The sequence below is a fragment of the Alosa pseudoharengus genome, unplaced genomic scaffold (assembly GCF_046254945.1).
Source record: "Alosa pseudoharengus isolate Yale_2024_CS ecotype anadromous, Long Island Sound unplaced genomic scaffold, YU_APseudo_1.1 YU_APseudo_1.1_scf_5, whole genome shotgun sequence".
NCBI lineage: Eukaryota > Metazoa > Chordata > Actinopteri > Clupeiformes > Clupeidae > Alosa > Alosa pseudoharengus.
The window spans coordinates 16,433,583-16,454,081 of record NW_027468837.1 but is presented as its reverse complement, the minus strand read 5'-3'; the positions used below and the strand labels follow the sequence as shown (position 1 = coordinate 16,454,081).

Sequence of the window (20,499 nt, the reverse complement as noted above, 5' to 3'; positions counted from 1 at the left end):
AAATAAAATAAAGAAGAAAGATTAAAGAAGAAGACGTGTGAGTTGATTCCAACTGATCTAACCCTGTTGATGACTAAGGCCTTTTTCAAGTTTGGGCAGAAGTGAAGTAGAAAATCCCCTGATAACTTGACAGTGTGTGTGTGTGTGTGTGTGTGTGTGCGTGCGTGCGTGCGTGCGTGTCTTTCAGATTTCCATACTAGGATGTCTCTGGATCAACAGCTCCAGCAGGGAGCAACTGGCTGTTCTCTCGACCCTGAGGCGTGATGAGAGTGAGCATTATTGGACTGGAGTTCATTCCCGTTCCTAGGACTTGGACAAGGCCTGGGCCCTTTTGACATTTCCCGGCTTGGCACACTCTTTGGCAGGACGCCGCACACACCCTGCATATTTAAACTGTGGCTGCCCACGGTAGGAGACAATAGCCTGAAGGTTATGAAAACTTTTTTTGCGGAAACCACAACTTCTGAGCATCATGGCCCTGATGTGTTCTCAGCCTCTACGCGGCACTCAAAGCTATGACACAGGGTCAGGTAACCAAAGGTGGCCTTCATCCAGGGCTCAGCAGAATAAATGAAGGTTTGCCCTTCACAAGCCTAATGAGAAGTGGCTGAAGCAGTGGGTCTGTTGACAGTGGTCCCAGCTGCCTGGATCCTCGGGTCAGGCTCCTCTTCCTGTCTGGACCATTCATAATCTCCTCTCTGTGACAGGCTGCTATTCCCTTGTCCTTTCACAGCCAGAATTGATCAAATGTATTGTCATGGATATGTAGAAAAATATCCACAAACATCCACAGAGAGCATATCCTCTGATATGTTGCACCGCACAACTACTGATAGTTTGGGGTTGGGAGGGAAGAAGCCCCGTGTGTCTGAACGCAGCCTCAGACGCACTCAGGCCATTTGAAAACTGTGCCTCTCCACTTCACTGATTAATATTTCATCTGTTGGAGCGGAAGGGCAGGGTGCAGAGAAATCTGGAGGTGGTCTGCGGCGGCGTTTAGAGAATACAGACAGGGGTCTGAGATGATGTGTGGAGGGAGGATGAAGGAGAGCAGAACGAGCTGCGTCTTTTCCTTTCTACGTCAAAGAGCAAAAATAACAAGAGCTGCTGAAGAGAGAAAAGGAGAGAGAGAGAGAGAGAGAGAGATGGCGGAAAGCGACAGGGGAGGAAGCGAGAGGAAAGAGGGGAGGGTGGGAAGGAAGGAGCGAAAGAAAAGGGACAGATACAAAAGGGATGAGGCTGGCACATCACCAGCATGCCAGGGTTGTTGGAGTCAAGACAAGAGTGTTTCCATAGCAACCCCTGGAATTAACAGCTTTGTCTTCAGCATAGAGCCACTCCTGCGTCACTTTTATTTATTTTTTATTAACCTTCCCCCCCCCCCCCACACACACACACACACACACACACACACACACACACACACACACACACACACACACACACACACACACACACACACACACACACACACACACACTCCACCACCACAACATCTCACAAGCCTGTGGTCCCATTTTATCTCTCTGTCCCTAGAGCCAGAAACCGGAATAGCAGGTCCAGTATGAGCCGAACCTGAGCATGTATGTGTGAGTGTATGTGAGTGTGTGTGTGTGTGTGTGTGTGTGTTTGTGTGTGTGTTTTCTAAATGAAGAGGTGACACAGTTTTGCTTAATTGCTGCCCCTTGAAAACTGCTCAGACAAAGCAAGGCCAGGAGCCAGCTGACTTACTAATGCATGGCATGTGCTTCTCTTGCAATATTCACTCATGCAGAGAGGCAATCACTAACACGGACTGGCTCAGAGACAAAGGGAGGTTCCCTGTGAATTTGGACTTTTTTTAGATACAAGGCATGGCTCTGAAAGTCGAACCAATGGATTAAGTTTAATTTCATTGAAGCATATTAGAATATGCTCGGTCCCTCCCTAATGACAATCCCTCTCCTCTGTGTGTGGGGGTTGATTCTAGACAACCTCCACCTGTAAGGGGGACCTCACTTCAGGAAGAAGTGGTAAATAGACATGGATGAGTTTACTGTATTGAGCTGAGCCGATTCCTCACAACGGCAGCAACAACAACAACAACAACTTACTTGGGTGGTGGAACCCAGAGCGCGTGGAGATGTTGATCTCCTGCAGGTGCTCCAGGGTCTCTGTGTGGAACAGGCGGATGGAGGAGCCCTCGGAGAAGGCCATCCACACGCCACCGCCGGCCCGCACCATGTGCGCTACGCTGACCATCGGGTCCTGATGGACCTCCACCCTCTGAATGGGGAGATAGGAAAGGAGATAGAGGACCCAGGGGAGAGGGGAAGGGAAAGGAAGAGGTGGGGGAAAGAGGGAGGGGTGGCAGTAAGAGGGAAAGACAGAGAGAGGAAGAGAAAAAGAGATTGTACGATTACCATGGGAACCAAAATGGAATTGGCATGAATTGGCCACTGCAGAGGCAAGAAAAATGTGTGTACACAATGAGTGCTCTGATGAATTTGACAGTGAATGAAAGGAAAGCAGTTGGAGTTCATCCATTTGTTTTTGCTGTTACCGGACAACCCCCTTTGTCACTCATACTGAAATTTAAAAGGACCTATGCAAACAGCCTCATTATTTTATAAAATATTTGTCAACTAATCAATTACTGAATACTTTTGTCATCACCTGGGTCATTAAGTTAGAGTTATTCCGTTATTCTCGCGAGAGCACAATTTGAATTTGCTCAGCGAGTCACTCTGGCAATAAGTAATGATGCTCATTACCCATGCCCTTGGAGTCGAGCTGCACCAATCACATCGGTGTTTCTGATATAGGCGGGCCAGAGGCGAGCTAAATAGATGACAACCGTGCTGCAACATCGAAGTCCGTAATCAGTCAGTAAACATTGCTCGTAGTGTTATCCAATTGACCGATCCCAAGCCCCGCCCCCTTTTACTATGTCACAATGAGGACTTTGGAGGACCTCGGTCAACCTCGGTCAATTTTGAATTTTCTAGTGTCCGTTCTGTATGACAATACGCCAGTTATGCGAAGGCTATAATGCTTCTTTTGCGAGTAGCCTAAGAAACTAAATAACTAAAGAGCTCAAAAAGGTTCAAAGATAAGCCTGAGATACTTGTAGAAGTGACATCCGATATCCTGACCGTGTAAAACGTTAACACACATAGGCCTAACTTTGCATAACTTTGGATAGGCTGCTACTTTTCAGTAGCCTAAAGAAATCTGAGTGTGTACGAAAATGTTCCCTTTATTTGTGTTCATAACTACACACAAAAACATAACTAAATCTGGTTTCCACTGATGAAACGACAACATAAGCCTACGCAAAAAAATATACCTACCTTGCAGGAACTGAACTCGCACATTCATACGATTGGAAGACGCGCAAAAGGCTACACCTTCAATCACGTATCGCCTTACACACATCAAGAACATACTTTCAGCTTTGCTACATTGCCATGTTTAACTTGGGATAGAAGACTGTTGACAGAAATAGGCTAATGATCATTTTTTCAACAAACGCAATACTAGCCTACTGCGATGCATTATTGATGGCTGAACGAGAGATAGACAATGTCTTCTAAAGATCGAATCATGTGCTGATTCAAAACTATGCCTTGCTATAGGCTATGCAGTCTCGAAATTGACAATATTAGACCTAGCCTACTACATTGCCCACGTTTAAATTAATTATAGCATAATGATGAAGTCTAGTCCAAGACAAACCACGTCTGCAAACTGCAGATAGCCTATGCGTGATATGGGTTTGAACTCGGATTGGGTTCTTTTCAATACACTTGTATCATGTTTATTTGAACTCTTCCTTCTAAAGCAGCCATTCAAAAAAATAAGTAGACTCTCGGCCTACCGAAGAGAAGCTTCTCTCCACCTCCCCAACATGAGCTGCTTAACAGGCTAGTCACTCTCCCAAGTTGCGTGAACTTGGATCTGCAGCACTTGGTCCCGTCTTACTAATCCTCGAAATATGGTTAGATTTTGTTATGGACACGTCAACACCATATGTTCGCACAGACCTGTTTATTGAATCAGAGTCACATCTGCAGCAAATAAGGTAAACTACCTGCTCGGGATAACGTGCTAATTGTTTATCCAGCATCCCATTAAGATCCACGACACCGGATTATTTTGTCCTCAATTTGTGGTGTTCCACCTCGTTGATGACAGCGGACATTGTGAATGTGTCCTTCTGCATACTGAAGGCCTTTCTGACCTCTGTTTTTTGAATATATCAATATTACTTGACGCCCAGAAATCCAGCATACACTGTTGCACTAGGCTAAATGGGGGTGCTGCGTCCCCATGTTGAACACGCGTTCTCGCACACTTTCCTGCAAACTTGTCCGACTTAGCAACAGTAACTATGGGACTGACAATGGGAGGAGGGGCTTGGGATCGGTCAATTGTGTTGAAGTCCGGAATCAGTCAGTAAACATTGGTTGTAGTGTTTGCGTGCAGAGATCAGTGTTCCACATTTTCCATTTCAAAATTCCATATTTTTTCCATACTCAAATTTTCAAACTTCTCGGTAAATTTTTCTGACCATATTCTAGACATTGTCAATGGAGCGTTCTACTAGCATTGTGAAGAGCTGTATAATAATGTTTATTATTAACTTGGTAGCCCTCAGAAAACACTTGCCCACTGTTGGATACTTTTACTTGTTCCATACTTTTCCAGGTTTTCCATACTGCGTAGGAACCCTGAGAGATATTTTCAAATGTATGCCTGGAGCTGTCCCTCGAGTTGGGCCATTTTCATTACTCATAGCCAGACCCTAAATCTTTCTAGATTTGGGTCTGGATTTCCAAGCTATCATTCCGTGTCAAATCAGACAAAATCCAGGAAAATGGTTCCTGCACTGTCTCAGATTTTGCTCAAAGTTTGTCTACCTAATATTTTGGTCCCAAAACAAGAAAATATTTCTGTTAAATTCCAATGTTTTCATAAATTTTTTCACCCTTGACTGTATAATTTTTTACACTCTCAGAAATACCTTATCTTGGAGGCCATGTCTGGGCATTGAAAAGTATTATTCCCAGCCTGCTCAAACTTTGTAGAATGGAACACAGACATGTTCTCAGTATGACTGGACCGTTAAAAGTTTGTACTGCATGCCCATTCGTTTTTAGCCCTAGATATGGAACAAACTGTTGACATTGAGGGTCTTCTAAACTCATTTTTGTATCCACATGACACCAATCATTATTTTGTCTGCAAATACAATACTTTATCAACGTTGAGCCAATATTTGAGGCCTCTGCAACATATGCACATGAAGATAAGGATGAAACAAGGTGCGATTGCATTTTTTAGTAATGTTCATAGGACTTTCATTCATACCTTGCTTACATTGTATACAATGTGTTTTCATTCTTGTCCCCGAGGCCAAAGAAGCATTTTGACTCTAGAGTATTTATTTACCTTTAGCACTTTTTTCCAAATCTAGGGCCTTGTAGAACATCAATGAGAATCCCGTACAAACTTTTAACGGTTCAGCCATACTGAACATGTTTATATTCCACCCTACAATTAAGACATTAAGCTGTTGCACTATTCACCCAAAATAAGTATTTGAGTGTCACTGTAGCATTGCCTATGGTATGTTGAGCTCTCAAAGGATGCGAGTATATGAGCTGATTTCATCTTTTGGAAATTAAGCTCATTCTTTGTGAAACTTGTACTACGATATATGGATTATCTTTGATCTTTTAAACCAGTGTAGAGCTTCACAGCTTCATACAATATTCCACCTCTAGGCAGATAAAGTAGCTAGCTCATAACTTTCACCTGTATGAATGAAACAACTGAAGAGTTCATCGAAAGTGCGAAGCATCTCCAGTCTCTCCGACTTGCTTTTGAGTGACAGCTAGCAACAAAGAGTGAGGTTGTACATTGAACTACAGTAATCATGTTTCTCCTAAGCTGGCCTAGCAAACTAATGGACTCCTAAGCAGAAAAGCTTGACTATGTTGTACTATTGAGAGCCAAGAATTGATCAGTACAAGTGGTATGAGTTTGACTGCTGTTTTGTCGTATTGTCAAGAAAGAATGGAAGAAAGAAAAAACAGGTCTGATGCAATCAAACCAAATGTGTCTGGTGTGAAAGTACCCTTGAATGACTCAGTACCCACTTCCCCATTCAAAGGTTATTCAATAGCCCTCTATGCCTCTCCTTCTCGGTCACTAATAATGAGAGCTATTGATTAAGGTATGGTGATAACGTCGTTACCATCCATTAAAAGTATGACAATGCACCAAGGTTGGCTATGTCTGCCTAAGCCATCCATCAACTGACAGTGGTGTATTGACATACAGTAGCATTCAAGCAAATCTCTCTACATTGCTAAAGGACACACAATAATCAGTATTATGTTACGAAGCATACTCAGACGATCTTGGGACTGGTGAAGTGCAAATCAAAATGTTGACATAATTAGGACACAATGTGATAAAAAGCCCAACAGACCCTAGAGTCTTGAGCCACAGGGCTTGCTGTGAGCAAATACTGACACAAGAATAAACCCTTCATGGCAATCAACAGCAAGTCAGTCAATCATATTCCTGCTCTGTTTCACTCCACTACAACATGCGTCTCTTGTCTCACAGACTGTGGCAATGTTTTGTTGCAGCTATATATCCTGTTCCAGGAGGGTGTGATATTCCAGGTTGGTGGTAAATTAGGTTATGGTCCAAGAGGTTGCACTAATGAAACCCTCTTTGAAGGAGAAAGGGCTCTATGCCATGGTACTACTGGAGATCTTTTGGCGGGCTAGCTTCTGGTCTGCCACGGGGTCAGTTTCTCTTTATTGATAGCTGTGAACCCTTTCCACGTCACTGGTGGAGTATGCCATAATGATTTACCCAGGGCCACTGCCAAGTGCAGCTATTTGTGTTCAGCCTCTCCCTCTCTCTCTGCGGCTAAGTGGGCCCCCGAAAATCAAGCAGAGCTTTACTCTTTGCGCCCCCTCTCCTTGAAAAAAAAGTTTTATTTTTCCTCATTATGAGTTCTGCGACAATCATTTTCAATTCCTCAGCAGCCATGTGGGAAATTAGATCATTTGGCACTACAGTCTTGATACAAGCTCTTGCAGAGTCTAAACCCAGTGAAGCTGAGAGGCCACACAAGGTTTCTGAGGACCAAAGTTGTCCTCCAGACCAAAACTAAGACCCTGACTCAGAGAGGAAGAATCGGTGTAATAAAATGCCACACAGCTCCCCTGTACGTAACTCACAGAAGCATTCACTGGGGTGCGGAGGAGGGGGGGGGGTCTTTGGTGTGCGCATCCATAATGAGGCACCCCAGAGGAAGCGTGTCGCGCCTTATCAAGGTTCTGCACGCTCCCCTCCGAGGTCCGCTACGGAAGACGGCAACCGAAGGGACCACTGTCACCGACGGTTACCCAGGCGTTGGCCGCCGAGATTAGCCACGAGCAGCGCTGGGGTGGTGTGTGTGTGTGTGTGTGCGGGTGTGTTAAGGGGGGTGGATAGGCGCAAACGCACCCTTCTTTTCTACACACCCTCCGGAGGAGATGGATTACCACCTGTTAGTGTGCCCTTGCCAGAGGGACCTCCTTTGTTTGAGAGCAGAGAGAGGAGTGTGGGGGACTTCTTTGATGTGTTTTCTCTTTTAATTGACTCCTCGGCAGTTGGGGTTCACCCCGCTAGGGCAGGCAAACACGTGGGGTTCCATTTTCATGCTCGAGCCCGGGCTCGAGGAGAGGCAGCCAGTAAAAGAGAAAAATGAGGCGAGGGAACAATATCATTGTACAGGGGACAAATGAGATTTGAGGAAAATGTCTCAGATGAAAAAAAGACACACACACTGTGAAAGCACACTGAATACACATGTGTATATTTCCTTGGTTTGTGCATGGAAGTGTGTGTGAATGGGTGCATGCAAGCATGGACATGTAATTACAGACTACGATTAGACTCCTTGGTGAATGTGAGTCTGTCAATCTTATAAGAAGCACTGCCTCAACCTTTCGGAACATCCCAGTGAAGGAAGATGGAGACACGTGGAATGGAGATGGAGACACAAGTGGAATTTTCTTGACTGGTTCGTAGCATGATTCATCTAACACATAAATTCTCTCTGATGATGCCAACAGCACTCAAGGCCCAATCTTCAGATATAAATTTCCATTAAGACCTTTAGCAGAAATTTAAACCCAAGGGAACATATCACACTCTAAAGACATATGATGTACTGTTCTTACCAACCTAAAACCAGACTTTTACATACTGATTAGTTTATGTTCATCTCCTGTGTGGTGGGGGTTTGCAAAGAATGGGATTCCAATATGTGTGGACCATGTGGAATATATGTAGACCTTTTAAGGCCTACATTTTAAGGCTTTTTTTAAGTCGTTAGAATCTATTCAGACAATGTGAGGGACCATTTCACCTCAGCCCTCTAAGGACAAACAAAAGACTCTCATTCGGCTACTGGCTAGTTCCTGCATGCCTTACTAGTTTCGGCTATGCCAAGCTCCTTGAGTCAAACCACAGGAGTAATGGCAGAGCTGACAGCTCCCTCTCAGTCACACTAAGCTCAGAATCCGCTGCCTTACCAGTCAGACATTAACGCTCTCGCAGCATGAATCCCCCGATCCTCCGCTGCCTCGCCGGGAAGAGTGGAAAGCCCTCGATGCGAGGGGAATTCTCACCCTCTGATTAGCCCCTATTTAACCAAGTGACAAGGTGCATCTGTGCTTAAAAAAGTCCCCAAATCCAAACGGGTTTGGCGCATCTCTGTGATGGGGCCTGCCTCGCCTGGGTGATAAGGGGGAAGGGGAGTTTACTGGGAGGGGGTCGGAAAGAGAGGGAGAAAGAGCAAGTCCCAGCGGTCTAGTGTGATCAAAGCGGTTTCATCCACAGCGGTCCAGACTCATTAAGCCCTGGCTGCCAAGATCAGACGGTGTTTGTGTGCAGATTTCCTTGAGTTTGAGTTTGTTCTGATGCCATGGAGCAGACATAAAGAGATAGAGGATGTGGAGAGATGGATGGAGGGAGGGAGAGAGAGGGAGAGAAAGAGGGAGAAAGAGAAAAAGAAAGAGAAATGAAGAAAGAGGAAGAGAAATGATTCTCCCCATATAATCATATTTATAAAAAGTAAGGGTAAAATGTTGCATGTGAGTGTGGGTGAATATCTTTGTGCAACACACAAGTTTATTTATTGTAAAACTAATGTTTTTTGAACATGTCTTAGAGATAATGGTATAATTTAGCCCTCAATTCTATTCAGAATTGGAGTCTGATACTGCTTGATTGTGACGTTATTATGGGGCGTATTTCAACCGATACAGGGGGGAAAATGCCACTGCACTCAATTGAATAGACCTAACCAATTTGAGCAGCAAAATAGCCTACTGTGAATCCTCTAGGGAGAACAGCAAAAACCTCCATCTTCTCGTCAAATGTCGTTTTTAAAAGTTATTATACAGTCAATATCTTGTACAACAGATGCAATAGCAAAATGTCTAGCTTCTCTAGTGACAGCCTTTGTGTTGTAAACAAAATCAACCGAAGCGTGCTCAGGTGACATGATAGACTTGGCACCATTGCTCATCTGTCTATCATTGTATAAAGCCCACCCAGACAATTTGATTGGTGTGAGCTGGCGCAAACTATTGGCATCATGTTATGGAAGAATATCGACTGAAATGCAAGGTTAAACACTGCTTTTTATATTTGGACTTGTTTTAATTTATGAGGTTAAAAGCTAAAAATTACAAGTGATCGAATGTATCGAATGCCTCTACCTCCTTTCCTTGAGTGATGGTTTGAATGGTCATGCTGACACTGTGGGGCGGCTTCAGAGATAAAAAAAAATAGTGATCTCTATTCAATTAGTTCTAGTAGGCTCATCTAATTTGTGTGTTGCAAACTGGCACTTTGTTCTCTGACCATCCAGAAATTTATTTGAGGAGACAGTGGTTGTTGCACAGTCGGTAATTGAGCTGACTATGCTGACTATTTTTCTGTATAATAACTTGTTTATTCATGAAGATTCAGTATTCATTTATGCTGCACTATTCATGCTTTTCAGAATAACATATTCAAGTTCAAGTGCATCCCTAATTAGTGTGTATGTGTATATGGGTTTTTTCTGTCCTGCAGGATAAAGATTGATAGAACAGTGGTGATGAGGTGCGTTGATCCACAGCTATCCACGTGGACTTTAAGATGTTTGCTGTTCATTGAGCGCAGTATGGGCTCCGGGCAGGTTTGTCTATTTGCACCACATTCCACTCTTTGCTTAGCAGTCTAAGTCAATAACTGCCCTTTCCAGCCTGCTAGCTCAAGCTGAGAGCCACTGAACACAAAACAGCCCTCACCTGGAGAAACACAGACACGAAACACAGGCGGAGAGGGAGAGAGAGCGAGAGAGAGAGAGAGAGAGAGAGAGAGAGAGGGAGAGGAAAGGAGGTGGACAAAGACTGGGGAGGGGATGAAAGAAAGACAGAGACAAACAAATGTGTTCTAAACTCAAGAGTAATTGTGTTATAGTGTTGCACGGTGTATCGATACTAGAAAGGTATCACGACGCAAAAAAACGATACAATTTCCGACGTTTTTAGAATCGATACTTTATTAAAATAAATATTAGGGTGTGTCAGGCAGCGCTGAGTGAGTGAGTGAGTGAGCAGCCAATGTCAACATAGTTCTTTGCCGACAGTCCTCGGCTTGTGGAATAAACAAAAGGTGAATTCTGGAACTATTTCGGATACATCATAGTGAAGGCAAGCCATCAGGTACACAGAGGCCCATTTGTAAAATATGTTTCAGAGTCATTCAAAAGCAATAGGCTACGCACAGAACTTGGCTAAGCACCTCGCAGACATATCCCAGCATTTTATAAAGAGTTCAAAGAACGACAGGTTAATGAATAGGCTATAGAAAACACCACTACAGTAAATGATTAGTGCCAAGTTCATCTCTTCAGTTTTTGTCTAAACTAACTGAAACAAGTATGGTTTTCTTGGATAAAGCGAACCTTCCTTCATCAGTGAATTTTGACGAGATATAACGACTGATCATATAACGTGATGAAAACGCAATGTTTATGCTAGTATAACGATCTATTTAATATTCGGTCAGTACTACTGGTAATGTTTATCATATGACATGCAGACTGCAATTTGTTCAATAATTATTGCCCAGATGTACTGTAGGATAGGCTTCCCGACGTGTGCTAATTAAAGCCCACAGCATATAATAGCCTACCACTGAAGCGTGTTGAGTCCTAAAAATAATAGCGGCTTATTGTTACATGGTAGCAAATAATGTTATCAAAGAAATATACGAAATGTACACAGATATATTGCAACAGGTAGCCTAATGGTGTAGGCCTATCTGACGAAGACCTGGTTGGAACGTCGTACTTGTACACTGGTACCCTTTGCAACTGTCAAAGAAATCCCATAAACACGGGAAGGCCTAGGGTAGCCTAAAGATTAGGCCCCTCTGCATAGCATTCAGTGATTTGCATGCAGTAATTTCAACACTGACCTTGATCTAGCCTACTTTGGCTATTTATAGGTAGGCCTACTTTATTGCCAAAACACAACACAATGTAAATAAACTATAACAAACAATAAAGGATTTAATCACACACAAATTCCTATTTTACGGACAATAAAAAATAATAATTATGTAGGAAGTTTAGAACCCAGAATTGACCTGCACACTACAAAAGTGCACCAAATTCAACACAAATGACTCAATACACTTGGAGGAGGCCTGCGTCCTTTCTTTCCAGATATTTTAGGATTTCGCCGTGGTATCGTTTCAGTATCGAGCATCGAGATATTTATGGCAGGTATCGTATCGAAGTCATAATTTTGGTATCGTGACAGCACTATTGCGTTATACACTCAAGAGCAGCAACAGTATAGAAACAGAGAGATATGTAGCAAAAAGAATAGAGGGATACAGAGAGAGAGAGAGAGAGAGAGAGAGAGATAGAGACAGAGGGGTCAGTCGTCACAGCCTGAATGGGAAGAGGATTGTCCTAGAAGCCGAGTGTGGCTCCCTTGCCACCATCTTCCCCTGTAAGGCCACAGCCACATGAGCATGTCTGCCGTCTCACCCCGCAGCTCCACTGATGCCTGTGCTCAAGCCCCAGCACCAACACGGCCCTAGGAGGGACCTGAGCCGCTCCAGTGTAGTAAAAGGCCCGCACTTAAACCCAGAGAGAGCCAGAGAGTCAGTGGAGTGGAGGGGGGGGGGGGGGCAGAAGAGGGAAAGAATAATGGATAATAGACAGATCCTAAAACATTGTGTCTCCTTCCATGCCCCCCCCCCCTTCCTTTCTCGCTTGGCACCCCATCCGTGGAGGATCAAACCGTGCAGGCACTGAGCGAATCGAAAAGTCACTGCCACTGCTCAAAGCTGCTCTCTGGAGGAACTTCGCACCGAAAAATCCTACCCTGCCCACAAATCCGGGGAAAGTGCAAACTGGCTGTATGTTACCGAAGGCTAGACAGAGTAACAAATTCCCAGAACTGCATCCTCAGTGGCTGGTATCAGCGGCCTTGACTCCTGATTCCTGATGGCTCCAGGCTAAGAGTGAGCAGATATGTTGGGAATGTTTGCTCTGACTCTACGTCCATAGTCATGTGGGAGAGAAAAAAGCAACAGACAAACCCTACAGCAGCAGATTGAAAGGTGGCAAAACAGCTTAACGTGGATGAGTAATAAAAAAAATAAAAAAAACATGTGGTTGAATTGATTCTCACCTACAATCTCATGTCAGTCTAGATATGAGGTGAATTTCATCACTTGCTATCTCCTCCCCTAAGATACACATTCTATGAGATATGTAAGTGGATGGGGATTTGGGGTAGCTGTCGAATTACTTCCATTCTCACCTTAGTAGCGAGGCTAGAACAGTCAATCACGGATACAGAGTTGCCACAGCTGGCCCATACGCAGTCCTCCAGGGCCAGCAGAGTTCTCACAGGGTCTGGTCCGACGCTCACTTTCCTGCAAGACGCAGGATCCCATAATTCACCTGTCAAAACAACGACGATGGTCAAGGTCAGAACAATTACATTGACATGATATCAAACATTTTTTCTGAGATGATTATCAATCGATTGCATCACTGATCCAGTGCAATCTCTCCAAGTTTAGTCTGTTCAGTTTGAGCTAGGGAAATGCTGTATAAAATGCTTATTACAGTGTAATTAACATGTTGTTACATACTTGTTACAGAAAAAAAAACTATAAGATAGATATAGATAGATAGATAGATAGATAGATAGATAGATACTTTATTGATCCCCAAGGGGAAATTCAAGGGTCTCAGTAGCATACAGACATCACACACAACATGCACTTACAGCAGAAATGGTAAATTTAAGTATAAACATATAACTAAACTCCACTGTACAATAAAGACAGTAGAAGATAAGAAAGATAAGAAAAACTAACAAAACTAAATACTAAATACACTATATAAATTAATTTAAGAAAGTCCAATGTGCTTGAGGGTGATCAAGCATAAGACGCTTGTAGTGACAGGGACGGGACTGGTAAGGTGCTAAAGGGAGTGAGTGTCATGGTGAAGGTGCAAACAGTAGTCCAACCATAGTCCTTAGTTATGTGTGCATGGCAAGGTGCTCAAGAGAGTGAGTGTCATGGTGAAGGTGCAAAAAGTAGTCCAACATTAGTCCAACAGTGCAACAGTGCAAGAGTAAAGTCTAGAGACCAGCATAAATAATATGGACAAATAGGAGAGTAAAGTATAATGTAGACAAGGTAAAATAAAAAACTATTTCAGTGCAAGAACAGGTTGAGGTAATAGGGTTTTATAGCCATTCATTCATTCAGTATTGTAGCAGAAGCCTGACCGCAGCCATTGACCATGTGTGCTAATATAGCATGAAAAACAGTGTAGCAGTAAAACAGTAGTGAAAACATTAGGCTGTGTACATTAGTAAAACAGTAGTAAAACAGTAGTAAAGCAGTGGTGGGCAGTCAGTACTCAAACATGGAGGGGGGTGGAGAGGCAGACAGACTAAGCAGAGAAGTCTATCTCTCCTCTTCCCTTTAGTGAGGCATTGAACAGTTCAATGGCCCTAGGAACAAATGACTTCCTCAGCCTTTTTAAGTTGTGCATGGCAGTGAGCGAAGTCTCCAGCTGATCAAGCTATTTTGGTTTTTGATAGTGCTGTAGAGCAGATGACATTCATTGTCCAAGATGTTGATCAGTTTGTTTAGGGTCCTTTTGTCAGATATTAAAGTGATGCACTCCAGTTCAGCTCCCACTACAGAGCCAGCCTTCCTTACCAGCCTGTCAAGTCGCCCAGCATCCCTCTTCTTTGTGCTTCCTCCCCAGCATACCACTGCATAGAAGAGGGCGCTGGCCACAACAGACTGATAGAACATAGAATAGAAGAGATAGAACGATAGAACGATAGAACGAGAATAATGGTTGAATTGTGAATTGTGTGCCATGTATTATATCTATCTTAAGTGATCTTAAGCATCCTCATGAGGCTACAAGTTGCCTTTTTTGACACAGTTTCCCTGTATGTGGTCTGGTTTGACAGGTTTCTAAAGTGGAAAAAGTTGTTGCAACCAATAACAAGGAATAAAGGAACCACTAGTAATCAATAGTCACAAATTACTAGAGAAAGGCAGAACCTTGCCCCATCTTTCAACTAATGACAAAGAAAAAAGGAGTCATGTTCTAGACTTCATATCCTGTCATTGAACTGTTTTAAGTCAGCATTCACTCACAGAGTGCACCGACCTTCTCAATGCAGGAATATTAAAGTTGAGAAAAAAACAGTTGCCCTGGAACAAGGTATCAATGACTTAACCTTAATGCAGACAGCCAAAGGGAGAGAGCGCAGAAAGATGAGAAAGTGTGGGAACTGGACACACGGTTATTCATATTGTAGCTTCGCCAGTGCTTGAAACACTGGAGCAAATAGCTGTGCCATTTTAATATGCACCGCCAACTGATGTTCGTTTTTGCCCTTGAGCAAGATACAGTATTAAAACCAAATTGGTGCTTTTAAGAGTCGAGCATAAAGCCTTGTCTGCCTAAAGTTAAAATAATTACTGCTTGCGCAGTCTTGGACTGTGATATTAGTGTATGAGGTGAACCAAGCAGTAGAGAATGAACACGTTTGTTGGCTACACTACGAGAGCTACATGGCAAGGTTCTGACTCTGCAGCGTTAATAATGCCTGCCAGTTGGGTAATCATCCAAGCCCACACTCGTCCTTTCCTCTCCCAGCCCTCAAACCAAAGCCGACCTTCTTCCTTTGAGTTTTAATCAGAAGGTGCACATTACAACCTCTATCGAAGACATTATAAAACACATTACATAAGCACTCTCTCTTTCTCTCTTTCCTTCGACTGTGTTAATGAAGTAAAATTAGGAAAGGATGTGCGCTGAGGCATTTAATTAACATTGGGAGTTGTTTATTTCTTGCTTTTGAAACCAGAACAGCAGCACAATGGTTTCCAACTTCCCCAGGTTAATTGGCTGGCATCATCTAAATGTCAGTCTTCGTCCTTTAACTTCCAGAGTGTCCCCTCAGATATCAGTGAAGGCCAACACCAATTCCTCTACACACACTTGGGAAAGATGGCTACAGGGAGGGAAGGACACTGGCCATGATGCATATATCTGAATTCAGTCTAGTCTCTAATAACTGTCTTTTAATATAGCCTAAGTTGTGAAAGCAATAAAGGATATCACACAAGTGCAAGTAAATGCACACACATGCACACGCGCACACACACACACACACACACACACACACACACACACACACACACACACATTCAAAACACATTTCCCAATGGTGTTCCATTCATGAGGCTTTTATTGCTCATGTGGATGTTATTTATTTATCACTTCAGAGAATGTTATTTATTTATCACTTTTTATATTCAACTCAATATCCATGGCATATTGCACAATACCCAACATTACTTTTCACACTCTATAGCATAAAAGTAGTCCTCAGTGTTACCCAACTTGCAGCTCCATGACTGAACACATGGCAATTTTCCCAGGCGCAATCAAACGGGCTGCATAGACATTCGAAATCCATGTAAACATCCCTCAGAAGCGAACCGTATGTTTCTGAACCTCTACGCTCAGCTCAATGGCACAAATCTTAAACAAACACCACCCTATGCCAAGTCCCTCTGTGTCACATTTCACCATGTGTGTCCTTTTTCTTGCAAATACACTGACATTACACAAGTAGTGATATTTAATCCATGCAAGAGTGAGACAATAAATCAATCTTGTCTTTTCGCCTCAGTGGAAAAGTGAGCTGGCATCTGCATTTTCATTGGCAGGTGAGAGGGAGGAGCTGGGGCTACAATCTCACTATGACTCACCTGTCACTCTTTGAGCAGGTGTGTGTGTGTGTGTGTGTGTGTGTGTGTGTGTGTGTGTGTGTGTGTGTGTGTGTGTGCAGAAAAATAAAACAGCTAGCAAAGTTTTGCTCCATATCTGCAGTTATAGGCAGCCTTGCAGTATGGCGCAGGAGATGTTTTTTGTACCCCTGAATATCATTGAGTGACAAAGCCCTATCTTATCTCTTGAAATATTTGAATCCTGTCTATTGTAATATGATTTGTGGATTTAAATAAATAATTAAATGTGTGTGTGTGTGTTTGTGTGGTGAGTTAAACATAGAGCGCGGAGGCCCCTTGCAGTATTTTATACTTGAGCAAGCATGCCAACCATGCAACAATCCCTCTAAACAAACACACACACACACACACACACACAGAGAGAGAGACACATACAGAGACACAGACACACACACACCCATGACCATTGATCATGTGTGTAAAGGGGGAACAGTCCTGGATGACAGCTTCCTTACCTCACACACTTACAAATTAAAGCACACGGGAACATGAAAAGACACCTGGGAGCATGGAGGAAAAAGGTGAGAGAGATGGAGAGGACACCAAGGGACAGGAGAGAAAGAGAGAGAGAGAGAGAGATACAAAGCCAGAAAGAGACTCATACAAAAGTTATATCAATGATAGAGGCAAGTGAATGACAGAATGAGAGAAAGAGAGAGAGAGAAAGAAAGAAAATCCTTACAGTGGTAATTTGCTTTCAGGATAATCCTTTATTCCTTGGCTTTTTACCTGACTAATAAATATCATGATGAACTGCAAGAGGTCCTTAATAACCCCATTTTCAATGGGCCTCCATCACTATTCTCCACTTGCCTGCTGTGGTCTTATTCAATTCCAAACCTTTTAGTATCAAACATCACATAAAGATGGCTTTCCTTAAAAAAAATAAAAAAATGAATCGCTGAAAAGCATATAATCTACAGAGTTTTGCCCATTGGCCTCATATGGTTTGCCATGTTCCTCGCTGTGCTGTCCTTGTAAACTCACGACTCTCATTTACTGCACAGCAACATCGGTTTTGCAGGCTTAGAAAAGAACCTATAATTCACAGACTGGCAAGACCCAAAGTTAATGAAAAATCTCCTGTATAGATAAAGTTGCTAACAGTTCCTTGTGTCCAAGTATTGAATGTCCAGCTTACAGGAAATTATTGTCATATAGGCTAAAAGTATCTTTAAAATGAAGTATCTATCAAATGAAGATATGTTATGTTGTAGCTAATGATTTTGGAAATGGTCAAAGTGGGTCAATGTAAAAGACAAAAATTTTGTGTTGATGCACCTCAGAGCACCTCATAACAAAGTGATTGGGTATGTTGTTTGCACAATGTGTTGGTAGGAGTGTCTTCGAAAGCAGGATGTTCAGCATCAACTGGAATGACAGTGGTGTCTGAGACAGGTATACTATTGCATCCTGTGAATATATAATCTTGCTTGATCAAACTGTAACATGTTGACTATAAAATGCATTTTAAAAGCCTTTCTGCTGAGTCTCCAGTCTCATTCTCGATATTAATCAATCAAGAGGAAAATATTTACATATATAAGCTAAAAGCTGTGTGCTGAATGAGTAAATGTCAATGAGTGTTGGTCCCATAGGCCAAAAGGCATTAGGTAAAGATCTCACCTCCATTGTGGCGCTGGTACACTAGCACAGTGCCGTCCCTTAGCCCAGCGAACAGGCAGTTGGCCGAGTGCTTGAGACAGAGGACAGGGCAGCCCACAGGGGTGCGGAACGTCAGGAGACACTGAGCAGCGGTGTCCACGCTGCCATACACCAGGATGCTTGGGAGAGAACACACATGTGGCACTAATGAGGGTATGTGCTTAAGAAGGAGGGAGAGAGATAGTGAGAGAGAGAAGGGGGGGTAAGAAAGAAAGAAAGAAAGAAAGAAAGAAAGAGAAAGATTGCTGGTCAGTACTTGAGGTCATTGCCTAAGTAGCTCAGAGAACAGAGACAGACTAAGATATGCCTCTTGTCTTTTGTCTTGTATGTCTGAATCTCAACTAGTCAGCAAGGAATAATAATCTACACAAAGTCTGTTGCGTTCCACTCTCAAAAAAAGCAAGGCCATGCTCTTGCTTTCCCATTACACATTTCTCTGCATACCAAAACAACTGAAAAATGAATAATTCGGCAATGTAACCTTTCCATCACTTCTTTCTGGAGTTGTAAGCAAAAGCCACATTTCACTTTTCATTGTTTTTTTTTTTTGCAATAGAAACTATTGACTTCCTCTCCTTGACTGAACTTGTAAATGTGAACACCAGTGGATGCGGGAAACCAGATGAAGTGGGTACCATCTCTCCAGGCTGGGAGGGAAACACAATCGTCTTGGGTGTTGTGGTTTCCTCAAATATTGACTGTCATGTTGTCTTTGCTATTAGGTCTTGCAGAAGCAGGGGGATAAGGCTTGAATACAAATGATGCTGAATACATTACGGGACTGGATTGTTATGAGGGGAAAAGAATCAGCATAACGCTCCGGCAAAAAAAATCAACACAGACATGCAGAGAGCGTGAGCTTGTGTATCCAAAATAATTACAGAGTTTTTTGAAAGAGTTTGTCTTTTTTTTTATCTGTTTTTTTGACACTCCTACCCCACAAATATGAACAACACATCTAGACTTCCAGACAGTCTGTTTAATGCTGTTTTCATTCAACGACAACGTCAGTTAAGGTTGACATGGTAAAACTGCAGCAGTGTACCAAATCATCAACAAACACCCCACCCAAAATGACAAGACAAAAACAAGGCATCATGGGAGTTGTGGTAATTTGTACTCAGATGAGGTCAAAAATGATCACAGATTTTAGTCACCATTTTTGGTCCAAGATTTTACAGGCACAGCAGCAGTTACCTGCCATCGTCCAGGCCAGCGCAGATCGTGTTGCCCATGCCCACCGGACTCCTCTGGTCCTCGGCATCCGCCTCCTCTGGCGGGACGGGCTCTGGAACGTACTCCAGGCAGAGGACCGGCGCGCCCACCTGGAAGGTCTTCACGGCGCGTGGTGTGGGCCGGTTCAGGGAGAAGATCTCCATCTGGCCCTGGCTGGAGCTGCTACCGCTGGCCACCTGCAGGGATGTCGCCAGCGGGGAGAGGTGTGGAGAGGAGAGGAAAAGGGAGGAGAGGGGCAAACAGGGTGGAGGATGAGGAGAGAAGAGAAGAGGAGAGTAAAGGAGGGGAGAGGAAAAGGGAGGAGAGGAGAGGAGAGGAGAGGAAAAGGGAGGAAAGGAGAGGAAAAGGGAGGAGAGGAGAGGAAGAGGGAGGAGAGGAGAGGAAGAGGGAGGAGAGGAAAAGGGAGGAGAGGTGTAGAGAGGAGAGGAATAGGGAGGAGAGGAGAGGAGAGGGAAAGGGTGGAGAGGAGAAGAGAGGAGAGGAGAGGAGAGGGGCAGACAGGGTGGGGGATGAGGGGAGAGGAGAGGAGAGGAGAGTAGAGGAGGGGAGAGGAAAGGAGAGGAGAGGGGAGAGGAGAGGGGAGAGGAGAGGAGAGTAAAGGAGAGTAGAGGAGGGGAGAGGAGAGGAGAGTAAAGGAGGGGAGAGGAAAGGAAAGGAGAGGGGAGAGGAGAGGAGAGGGGAGAGGAGAGGAGAGGAAAGGAGAGGGGAGAGGAGAGGAGAGGGGAGAGGAGAGGAGAGGAGAGGAGAGTAAAGGAGAGTAGAGGAGAGGAGAGGACAGGAGAGTAAAGGAGAGTAGAGTAGAGGAGAGGAGAGGAGAGGAGAGTAGAGGAGGGGAGAGGAAAGGAGAGGAGAGGGGAGAGGAGAGGAGAGTAAAGGAGAGTAGAGGAGAGGAGAGGAGAGGAGAGTAAAGGAGGGGAGAGGAAAGGAAAGGGAGGAGAAGAGAGGTGAGCCCCTGATAGAGTTGTTATGCAGATCTAAAGCAGCCTCACCACAGAGAAACTTAGTTTAGTTTTACTTTTCAACAGTCCCTGTGTGGTTCATTGTCTACATCCATCATCTCTCAGAAATTGCCTTCAATTCCCAGACACTATACTAGACTATTTATTCTCCCATAGACTATGAACACCATTAGCTCTGTGGCCTCAGAAATCAGGGCATAAATATTCTCCA

The 20,499-nt window shown here is 43.7% G+C and overlaps 1 protein-coding gene across 2 annotated transcripts in view; it reads right to left on the bottom strand.

Moving 5' to 3' along the window:
• The window catches only part of arhgef10la (Rho guanine nucleotide exchange factor (GEF) 10-like a), a 147,223-nt gene that overhangs the window by 9,568 nt on the left and 117,156 nt on the right, over positions 1-20,499 (bottom strand). For both annotated transcript variants that reach the window (XM_076267300.1, XM_076267299.1), the window contains 4 exons: positions 19,291-19,505; positions 18,055-18,212; positions 12,888-13,030; positions 2,094-2,265 (listed from right to left, as the gene is read on the bottom strand). In XM_076267300.1, coding sequence (XP_076123415.1) covers positions 2,094-2,265; positions 12,888-13,030; positions 18,055-18,212; positions 19,291-19,505 — 688 coding nt within the window. The remainder of the gene's footprint in view (positions 1-2,093; positions 2,266-12,887; positions 13,031-18,054; positions 18,213-19,290; positions 19,506-20,499) is intronic.